Source organism: Amphiura filiformis, chromosome 17 (genome assembly GCF_039555335.1).
Source record: "Amphiura filiformis chromosome 17, Afil_fr2py, whole genome shotgun sequence".
NCBI lineage: Eukaryota > Metazoa > Echinodermata > Ophiuroidea > Amphilepidida > Amphiuridae > Amphiura > Amphiura filiformis.
Genome location: NC_092644.1, coordinates 53,992,688 through 54,004,792, shown reverse-complemented (window position 1 = coordinate 54,004,792; position 12,105 = coordinate 53,992,688). Strand labels below are relative to the sequence as shown.

Sequence of the window (12,105 nt, the reverse complement as noted above, 5' to 3'; positions counted from 1 at the left end):
TGCTTAATTTCTTAAAAACATCCATCTCTCAACACGCGATGTTCAAAATTCCCAGGCGCCGAAATTATCAAGTGCAATGACATCCCAGTAATACAATGAATGCTGACGACAATTGAGCACAAATAACCATTACGTCATTGCACTTAGACAATTTCGGCACGGGAATTGTGAATATTGCGTATTGAGAGCCGACCGTTTTTATTCATTTTTATGGTTTTGTTTTAAATAAAACCACATGATTTGTGCTTGATAATTATTTTTCTAACATATAAGGCATAATGTTATGTGTTGGTACAATTTGTGACCCTACTTCTCATACCCGACTTTTCATACCCCACTTGACCCAACTTTTTATCGTTATGATAAATCATTTTAGATATTTCAATGAATACTAAATAAAGTGTAAATGAAGTCTACCGAATTGAAAAGGCTAAATCAGTGTAATTGGTGAAAAATTATGATTTAGAAATTATTATTTATAAACATCGCCTTCCTCGTATGCAGCCATAATCTCCAAACCACTGCTCATAAGTTACCTTTTCATGAGGAAGTATATCTGTCTGTCACATTAAGATCTACGCATGGTGACATTATAAACATCAATATTGTCATTGCATGTTATTCAGCCCTTTCACTGCTACCAACATTTGAGATAAATTGAGTATTGACTTCAGTGTACCGCTCAGTTGCTCCAAGCAAGTTCAATCAAGTTAGCATATCAAGGCTTAATTGGTCAATGCATCGTGATATAAGCAAACACTTATTGATTGGCTTGAGCAAACTTTATAACCAGGTTTAGGGAGTGTTCAGAACATGGGGGCTGGGCACTTGGAAATTGAGTCAAAAAGTTTTGACGCCTCTTCCTTCCTTCCTTCCTTCCTTCCTTCCATATACGTGCTTACCTCAACAGTTTGAGTATCAACGCACGGGCTTTACGTATACGTGCACAGTTTTCCAGAGAACCTGAAACTTTTTTGACCCCCCATCTTTGGACATACAAAACCTTTTAGATCAACCCTTTCCAAGAATTTAAAAAACAACTTGTGATTTGTGCAGTAACAAACTCAATCCCAATTTACATATAACAAGTATGCACTAAGTTTTGATGGTTATACATTTTTTTTAATTTATAGGCCTTTAAGCCTATTTCCTACACTGAAACATGCAAGTTTTATAGGGTGACTTGTATGAAGTTTAATTTCATTGTATGCATTCTAATTTTTTCATGTTTCATTCTTAGAACCAATAATTAAATAAAAATAACAAATTGAGAGAAACATCTGGGCACATACTCAAGATTTTTAGTGCTTTAGACTTGTTTATCAGGGGCGTAATTTTTCTTGGTCAGTGGAACGAAAATATAAATTTCGGGGCAAAGACGAAAAAAAATGTCGGTTGCATCATTTTGACCCGGTATTATCAGTGGAATATATACATATACTCTTTTCTTATAGAGACTGGATAAATGTAAAGTCTTCGAGCTTCCAAAAAGAAATGTTGTATGTTCTTGTTCTTTTGGTATTTTCTTGTTAAAACTTTTTTGACCCCCGCCCCCTATCAGGAGCAAAAACTTTTTTGACTCCCCTTTTTGAGAGACTAAAACTTTTTTGACCCCTCCATTTTGCCACCCCCAAAGTATTTCTGAACAATCCCTTAGTCCAGGCGGTTAGAATTGCACAGGGCTCAAAACTCATCAATACTAATCACAATTTTGTATCTAAATATGGCTGAACGAAGCTTTGAAATTTGAGATGAGAAAATGCTTGAAAACGCTGTTCTTTATCAATAATATTAAGGAAATGTGTATGGTATTTGCTTAATATTTGATTACCAACGGAATAAACTGCGAATATCTAACAAAACTTTAAAAATAAGTCAGGTCAGGTGGGGTATGAAAAGTCGGGTATGAAAAGTAGGGTCACAAATTGTACCAACCCTAATGTTATGATTGCCGGAGAATCCCTTTTAGGAGGCTGTGTAGTAAAAGTGCAATAACTTTGTAATTATTCGCGCAAGGCATATAAAAGTATACATTTTTATGAAGGCAAGACATCACTAAATCTTAATATAAATACCGATTTGGGGTAAAAACAACAATTATGAAGAAAATCACAAAAAGTGAGTTTTTGGCAATATTTGTTAGGTACATCATAACAAAAAACACTCTTTCCAAAATATTTTATTTTGTTTTTAGCTCAATCTTGAGGCTCCATTCCAAAAACGTTTTTTTAATTTTTTGATATTGGCCTTATTTTTTGAGATATTGACCATATAAGGCATCAAATTGAACTTTTAAAATTCACAAACGCCTATTTGCTGAATAGGATGCCTAAAATCGGAAATAGATCAAAATATAAAAAAATGAGAAAACCGTTTCTTGAGTCGATCATGCTTTTTACGATGATCATATTTGCTTACCTATAGATGCTGTATTTATTGAGTTATCGTGTATCTAAATCGTCATTTTACCGAGAAAATTAACATTGAAATAATGGCCGTTGAAGTTTAAAGTGGTCACATTTTGCACTTTCATCGAATCTCGCAGGAGAATGCGGCAGTTTTATTTTTCTACCTTACATTACATAAACATCGGGTAAATCCACGGCCCCTTGAGAAGTTTGAGCGAAATCCATTCATAACTTGATATTTAAATCGGGGAAAGAACTTGAAAAACCCACATTTTATCAGCTAAAACGGAGCCATTTGACCACTAGGTTTTTGTGCTTCCGCAGGTGTTTCCATAAGATGCGCCACAAGATGCAGATAAGCGTCACAGCGTATGCGTAGCGATTTATGCGTTAACAAATTGCGCGATACGCAACGCGATGCGTTGTTGCGCGTGTGTACCCTGCTGGTACAACAAAGATTTTCTTTCCTTTTCAATTTCAAACACAAGTGGAATAGTGAAATAAAATCCTTAAAATATTGCAGTTGGAGTTTACAAATCTGGATTTTCATTCCTTGTATTTATAAAAACATAACAAAGTACAAACATATCAAAAAAACTCAATTTTGCGAAATACACAATGTCTAGAGTACACAGCTGCCTTAAATATAATATTCTTGTGCATTTTCTACTTTTTTGTGCCTATTTTATATCATCAGGGTGACTTTGCAGCTGGAGTGAAGCGACTTGATATACCAGCAGACTACTTTTACACATCAATCCCAGATTCAGTCTATTCATTTGCATTTGTACTAGCTAAAACTGACAAGGTAGGTACCTTCATCCCTAAACCTAACCCCAGGCTTTGCTGTTTGATATTTGCAGGGGAGCTTTTAATCACTCTCCTTGAGTGCTACAGGAGAGTACTAGGAGAGCATTTTTACTGTACTGTATATATGTGGTTATTATTGTTACACCAAAAGTAGGCGAGCAATAAAAAGCTCTCCTCAGCTTTATTTGAGGGGAGTGATTGGAAGCAATCGCTCTAGCTCTCCTCAAACGGCAAAGCCTGTAACCCTCATCCTAACCTGTAGATGATGATGGATTCAACCTATAAAGCCCAAGAACATTATAAGCTGTAGATTGATATTACATTAAAAAAAGCATAATTATGGTAATCGTAACTTTACCAAACCTATCGGGGTACAGGATGTACTGCACATTCAGAGTGCATTTTCAACCATTCAGTTTAGACTCTGGTGCATTTTCAACCATTTTGACATATTTATGGCCCTCAATTTCATCAAAATTTGGTTTAAAAAACAGTGTTTTTGCATCATTTTTCTCTAAACAGTGCCATTGTTTTTTTAAGCAAAATTTGCAAGGTCTGTTTTTCGTCAAATTTGGTTTGAAGTCAGGTAGTTTTCTGGAGTCCCAGCCACTCATCCCCACCCAAACCAAAGTTGAGAACCCCCCTGGACCTAACCTCTTTCCAGTTATTCACATATCAGCTTAAAGTGGCAAGTTATGTAGGAAATGTAAGCCTTTGCCCTCAAGTCATAACCTTATACCTAAACCAGTTGGATTCCATTTGTCAATGGGCAACATATTCCTCAACTGTAAACATGGTGTACTCATTTACTTGTTATATGGTTGATGTTGACATAAGGCCTAAAAAAATTTGATTGGCGTAACTAAACCGACCATAAAAATAGGCCCAACCCAAGACTTATTAACTTATTTTCTTTGCAAAAAAATACTTGAAATAAAATTTTTTTTTTTAAACAACAATTTACAGCTTAAAATGTAAAATGTGTGTGTACAAAAAATAATAATAATAAAAATACAAAAAATTGCCGACCGACCTACCTACCCTAATTTCTTTTTTTTTGTTACGCCAATCAAATTTTTTTTTTACACTAGAAGCAAATAATTATAATACATAGCCTAGTAGAGGGTTGTTATATTGCCATTGATATCTCAATCATTTATCTCTTTCAGTCTTTCAGACGGTTAGCAGAGCCAGAGCAAAAGGTTCTAGATAAGCTACCTATCAGTGTGTTTAATACACTGATTGAATACAACTCTACCTTAGCAAAGGACACCCTACGTCGCTTGCCGAACGGAAGTAATTATGGAAAGCTTTATTATTTATTGAGGCTTCATTAGGTTTTACTGTCTGAACAGAATTGATCATGTCGCACCTTCTTTTTCAACCAAATCAACGGTAATAACTCTTATAGTGAGGGATCAACATTTAACCATATAATGCCTCAGGCAAAACTCACTTCATGGGAGCTAAATACCACACAAGGTCATTTTATTGGCCCATGTGTGTCATATACTGCCTCTAGCTATAATGGCAGACTGGTGATGTAGTCAACTCATTGACAGATACTAACCTCATATCAGGAGGGAATTCAATTTTTGATCAATTCTCTTCAGGTAGTGAAACGTAATGAATGTTCAAAGCATATAAGATGCATTACTGATGTATAATTTTTTTACATTATTTTAGATTATTAATTTAATTTTGTTTAAAATTTAGTAAAACATTTAAAACTTGAGAAGTTGTACAAAATACTGTACTTGTACTGAGATGCATCTAATGCACTCCCCCACCTCTGCATTAGAAGCTTCAACATTCTGAGTATATTATGTATTATTTTGTACAATTTTACTCCCAATAAGTGATACACATTTATTAACTTACAAATATTCCAATTTCAGAGACCCTTTTTGACGAAATTGAAGTACATGAATACCCAGGGAAGAGTCCAGATAAGCCAATTAAATATCCTAATCTTCGTGTGTCATACAAGTATTCCTCATTTCGACTTGCACCCCAGTGCTACTGCAATCCTGGAGAGTATCTATTGATAGACGATCTGGATAACAAGACTGTGAGGGCGCATGAATTTATGAATAATTTGACGTTGCCAGATATTGGATGTCCGAAGGGAAGATTTGTTGCCAATACCAGGTATGAAGATGAGTTGTATGTCAATTTTGAATTAGGTTATTCTATTTGAAATCCACACTCCCATCGTGGAAGATGGGAAGCTATTTCCCACCCAGCAACAAGGTATTATATTACAAAACTTGAATAATATTAGAGGAAGTGCCTATAGTGCCTTAACAATATATAACCTTAATATTTTCCCTATGAACTCTCACCCTCCTGCAGTCAGTATCGCACATATTCGCTGTTGAAGTAGTGATGTAACAGGATTAATTACCATTTCGATAGATGAAAACTATTTTTGAATGTAATGCCCCGCACTAGACGTTTGCTGTAACTCTGCATTGCACCATTGGTTATTCAAAGAATAGTCATGAAGACTTGGATCGTAATTCTATGGAATTTTTACAGTATGTAGAGTCCATATATGTTTCACTCGCACATGTACGATTAGTGTCTTTGAAAAGAGCGGTATTATATTCAATCTATGATTGCACACAAACACAGACATGACAAGTGATAAGTGCATCCAGCCTACTAATAGTGCCGGCTAATACATTCAAAAATTGTTTTCATCCATCGCTATGGTAATTACCCCTGTACTTCTACTGTGAATTGTCTGAAGTTTGTTCGGCTTATATAAGGTGGAAAAAATAAGACTCATAACACTGTATTGATATAGAATTGTGTGCACGCTGTTGGGCACAGTGCTTACGCTAGGTGTGCGTTGCGTTATGTGAATTTACATGAGCGTGAGTTTATTGACGCGCGCAGTAACAAAAGCCAAATAATTTCTGCCTTATATAAGCCGAACAAACTTTAGAGTTGGGATATATACAATTGAATCATGATGTAAATCCACTCCTATCCCATATAATGCATAGTAAGTTTCCTGATGTGATGCATTCATATTTTGAAGATATCAACATTTTTGGAGACTTTTGGAACACCCTGTATAATTACTGCAGGCTACTCAGAAATATTTTACCAAAAATACCATTTAACAAACCTTGAGGCCATAATGTTCAAATTGTAAAATGAGTTGGTTAATTTTTTCAAACCTGAGTTTTGGCATATTTGTAATGTTTACATATGTCCCAACTTACACTTAATTGGATTCAGCAAAATTCATTGTGTTTTTAGGACAACAACAAGTTTGAATTATAGTCATATGACTTTAAAGCCCCCCCCCCCCCAGAACACCACAGTTAAGCAGCTAAGATATAGTAAGTGTGTTTCTATCATTTTACCTTATTAGTTCGGCTTAAGATGGCCAGAAAACTTTCCTGACATTTGTTACTAATAATAGTTCTTGATATTTGGCAAAAAATGGCCAAATTCAAATTTGATCGAAATCGTATATTAAGGCTATAAGAATCATGACGTTTTGTAGTCTTATTTTTGTAATAGCAGACTTGGTTTTTATGTATTTGTTACAGAGCTGACATCTTAGTAACATCACAAATCGAAGAGGTGTGGAAGAATCGTAATTTTGACCTTCTGGATGAGGTCAAATGGACTTATATTGGTTGCAGTAGTGGCGTATTCCGTACCTACCCAGGTCACAGGTCAAGTAGAGGATATAATCCGACAAAGTAAGTAAAATTTGATGTGTTTTTATTATTGCCTGGGAATTATTAAACATTTTCACAGTGAACCTGGTGTACACTAGAAAATATGTTGCAATTCACTGTACAAGTAGTGATGCAACAGGATTAATTACCATAGCAATGGGTTTACACTATTTTGAGGTCGTCCAAAGGAAAAGACCTTATGGCATCACAAGTCATGTTTTATGGCCCTAACATATCACAGAAAGTGTGAATAATCTGGCAAAAATTTGATGATTGATTGCAAATATATTTTGAAATTGTTTTGAATTTAAATTTTCAATGAAAATCAATAAATGTTGGCCAAAAACAACTGATTTTCCATGATTGTAGCCAAATTTGAAGAAAAAAAATTCTCCCCCAAAATGCAAAAATCTGGGCCCATAAAACAGGATTTTTGTTTTCCGTCTCCTTATTGGCATTTCTAATATTGTTTCATTTTCTTATTTGTACAGACGTCCATGGTACCATAAAGTGATTGTTAATCCAGATAAGACTGGTATCTCCACAGCCTATATGGATGCTGCTGGTGTGGGTAAAATCATCAGCATATCGCAGGTATAGTAGTGCATGCATTGTCTGCTCACGACTCCTCTAATTGTTACAACTCATTATATACATGCCATTGTTGTCGCTTGCAGACCTCCGAAAACGAGGACAGTCCCCCATTGCAGAGAGGTCTGTGGTTTAAATGTGAAATGTTGTGTGTGTCCACGTTTGATGGCAAACGTATATGAGACTGCTCGAAATCCCACTGTAGGGGCAACACCATTAGTTTTTTGGAAGGACTCAAGTGTTTCAAAGTTGTGTTCATGATATAGTATAGACTGTGATGCGAAACTCAGTCTTCAATGATAGTATCTGTTGGCCATTTGATGACTATCATTTGATGACTGAGTTTGAATCATGTATTTTCCTTGTAACAGTTTCAGATAATACGCTGGGTGTATGTCAAAACCAGGGTGTTTTACATAGTGACAGATATTGATCACAAATATATCAAGAAATTGACTTGGGGAAAAGGTTGAGTAGGTGAATTGTATTGGGTATAGATTATAATCTTGCCATTAATGTTCAGCAAATGCGTGTATCTATTTAAATGCAGACCTTTGAAAGTTATTTTCAAAATGTTAAAATGTTGTAAAATTGTACATCTCACATATGTTATAGATTGTCAAAGTTATCTGTCACTATGTATAATAACCAACATCGGTCACTATGGATTTTACCCTTACACAACTGTATGGATTTTACCCCATTGTTCAGATCCATCAGTATGTAATACACCCGTTGAATAGAGGGGATTACTGGGGCAGAGGTTATCCCTTGAGTCTTTTCATGACCACTGAAGCATAGTACAAGGACACTCATGAAACAGCCTGTAAATTCATTAATTGTGAACACAAACATGATACAATGTCATAAGCTACCAATTGCTTCATGATATTTATAGCTGTTTCAAACAGCTTCTAGATATAGGATACAGCTTCAATATATAGTAGTAGTAGTAGTTGTAAATCCCATGTTACAGTAGGCACACCCCTGATAAACAGGGTAATTTGAACAAGTTGAAAGTTCACAACAACGTACACATAAACACCAAAATAGAACTAATTTGTTCGGTTTATATAAGGCGGAAATTATTCGGCTTTTGTTACTGCGCCAATAATGTCTCAACTCACGCCACAGAATTCACATAAGCGTCGCTTAGTCACGCCTTTATGCAATGCACACTTAAGCGTAAGCATTGCGCCTCAACAACAGCGTGCATGCCATTCTATATCAATTTAATACATAGTGTTATGAGTCTTATTTTTTCCGCCTTATATAAGCCGAACAAACTTTTATGATACGATCACATTTATAAAGTCACAAAAAAGTCTTTCAAAACAAAAGCCAGTGTGGTCTGTGGGAAGCAGGTGCACTGCGGAAAAGAACTGTTTGTCACTCCAGGGCAAATGTATCACACATCCAAAACACAGCGCTAAAAACTACAGGATCAAACAATGGATATCCAGTATCCTTTTTACTAATTACACGGTAAATAGTTGTTTAAGGGGTACTACACCCCTGTGGTAAATTTTATGATTATTTTTGCATTTTTCTCAAAAAATAATAACACACTGGTAACAAAAGTTATGTATATTATTGGGGCAAGGAATCCAATTACTACACTGAAATTTCAGTGTCTCAAGACAAGCGGTTCAGTATATATGATAGGAAATTAGGTACATCCTTGCGGTACCTTATTTCTTATCATAAATAATGAACCACTTGTCTTGGGTCACTGAAATTCCAGTGTAGTAATTGGATTCCTTGCCCCTATAATATACATAACTTTTGTTACCACTGTGTTATTAGTTTTTGAGAAAAATGCAAAAAGACACAAATTTATTGAGGGTGTAGTACCCCTTAAACCAGGATTCAAATCCACTGCTCCAAACACTACGCTAAAAGCTACAGGGTTAAACAATGGATGTATTCGGGATCTTTTTACTAATTCTACATGACAAAACCAGTCAATCCAGGATTCAATTCCACTGGTAACGAACACAAATGACAATTACTAGGAGTAGAAGATAAAACATGAAGTGCAGAAGTTTCTCCATGAATAGTTATTATTTTGGCGATCTTTTCTTTTGAGTCTTTTCATGACCACTGAAGCATAGTGCAAGGACACTCATGAAACGGCCTGTAAATTCATTAATTGTGAACACAAACATGATACAATGTCCAATGTCATAAGCTACCAATTGCTTCATGATATTTATAGCTGTTTCAAACCGCTTCTAGATATAGGATACAGCTTCAATATATAGTAGTAGTAGTTGTAAATCCCATGTTACAGTAGGCACACCCCTGATAAACAGGGTAATTTGAACAAGTTGAAAGTTCACAACAACGTACACATAAACATCAAAATAAAGTTTGTTCGGTTTATATAAGGCGGAAATTATTCGGCTTTTGTTACTGCGCGTCAATAAAGTCTCAACTCACGCTCGCGTAAATTCACACACCCCCACATAAGCGTGCGCTAGTCACGCCTTATGCAATGCACACTTAGCGTAAGCATTGTGCCCAACAACAGCGTGCACGCCATTCTATATCAATTTAATACACAGTGTTATGAGTCTTATTTTTTTCGCCTTATATAAGCCGAACAAACTTTTATGATAAGATCACATTTATAAAGTCACAAAAAAGTCTTTCAAAACAAAAGCCAGTGTGGTCTGTGGGAAGCAGGTGCACTGCGGAAAAGAACTGTTTGTCACTCCAGGGCAAATGTATCACACATCCAAAACACAGCACTAAAAACTACAGGATCAAACAATGGATATCCAGTATCCTTTTTACTAATTACACAGCCTATTTAAACCAGGATTCAAATCCACTGGTCCAAACACTACGCTAAAAGCTACAAGGTTAAACAATTGATGTATTCGGGATCTTTTTACTAATTCTACATGACAAAACCAGTCAATCCAGGATTCAATTCCACTGGTAACGAACACAAATGACAATTACTAGGAGTAGAAGATAAAACGATGAAGTGCAGAAGTTTCTCCATGAATAGTTATTATTTTGGCGATCTTTTTTTTTAGACCACCCAAGCTTTTTAAGGTTAAAACTGCGAATTTATCAAATTAAACTTTCGCATCAAGGTTGAACATGTTCTTAGCAAAACAAACATACCTTTCATTTCGTCGAACAAGCTTTTTTTTTGTTCCAAAATCCATGTTTTTATTGCAATTTTTGACGTAAAAGAGCTGAATACAAAACCGGTGATGCAAACTCCAAAACTCCAAGTGCTTGATGTACGCTCGGTTTGATGGTGATTTACGCTCGCGTATATAGCATTTTCAAGCGCGTTTGACAGTATTCTACTGCATGACGCAATTTTGCATTTAATTCAAGATGGCAAATTTCTCAAAAAATGCGATGTATTTTTATTTACAAATTTACTTCATTTCAAAAATTCTTTGCCACTTTCCACTGATCTGATCATCTTTTTATGTGACAGAAGTGATGCTGATTTTATGAAGGTATGTTTCTTGCTTTTCTGATGATTTTAAATTGTTTTTTGAGACAAAACCTTCCTAGCAAAATTTCCCTCATTTATCGAAGCCCTACCCTCCTACCAATACATTAAACCTTGACTTCAAAGTGTTTGGCAACTGTTAAAAGCTTGATGCAAAAGTAAACCTTGATGTAAAATAATAATTTAGTCCCTATATAGTGAGGGTGGTGTAAAGGAAAAGATCACCATTATTTCAATGGTTTGAATCAGTCAAGTTTGTGAAATTCATATTGCATTATCATGTTGCATTATTATAACGGCCTAAAATGCAGTGATTATGTTAAATGTCAGATACATGCAGTCTTAATTAGACTTATGACTTATCAGCTACTGACAAGCCTTGATTCTGTCGGGGTGTCTACAATGAATGTGTGTGCTCAGCGGCAAATGGCATGATAGTATGAAACCAGCATTAGCCTTCATTTGTTGAATTTTGCAACTATTTCAGGCTTTATTTGAAGGAATGGTCAGTAGATCAGAAGGTGATTGTCCAAAGAAAGACTTAGATGAAGGCAAAGTGATAGGCGGATGTGAATGCTACACAGATAAAGACTGTATATCAAGTAAGTGACAAATAAATCAGCTATATCTTTCATCTTAGCAAAGACTTGGCAAAGTGCAAAGTGAAAGGATGTGAATGCTACACAGATAAAGACTGTATATCAAGTAAGTGACAAATAAATCGGCTATATCTTGCATCTTTCTGAAGACTTGGCAAAGTGCAAAGTGAAAGGCGGATGTGAATGCTACACAGATAAAGACTGTATATCAAGTAAGTGACAAATAAATCGGCTATATCTTTCATCTTTCTGAAGACTTGGCAAAGTGCAAAGTGAAAGGATGTGAATGCTACACAGATAAAGACTGTATCAAGTAAGTGACAAATAAATCAGCTATATCTTTCATCTTTCTAAAGACTTGGCAAAGGGCAAAGTGATAGGCGGATGTGAATGCTACACAGATAAAGACTGTATATCAAGTAATTCTCACTATCAGATATATCCCCTTTTAATTTTGAGCTGAACAAAGAAAATTGCTATTTAATTCCAACATCTATGTCACCAATGTA

The 12,105-nt window shown here is 35.4% G+C and overlaps 1 protein-coding gene across 1 annotated transcript in view; it reads left to right on the top strand.

Annotated features, from left to right (window-relative positions):
• Nucleotides 1–12,105, top strand: part of LOC140137986 (voltage-dependent calcium channel subunit alpha-2/delta-2-like) — a 47,011-nt gene that overhangs the window by 21,808 nt on the left and 13,098 nt on the right. The window contains 6 exon segments of the mRNA XM_072159815.1: nt 3,106–3,216; nt 4,388–4,514; nt 5,117–5,369; nt 6,788–6,943; nt 7,414–7,516; nt 11,485–11,599. Coding sequence (XP_072015916.1) covers nt 3,106–3,216; nt 4,388–4,514; nt 5,117–5,369; nt 6,788–6,943; nt 7,414–7,516; nt 11,485–11,599 — 865 coding nt within the window.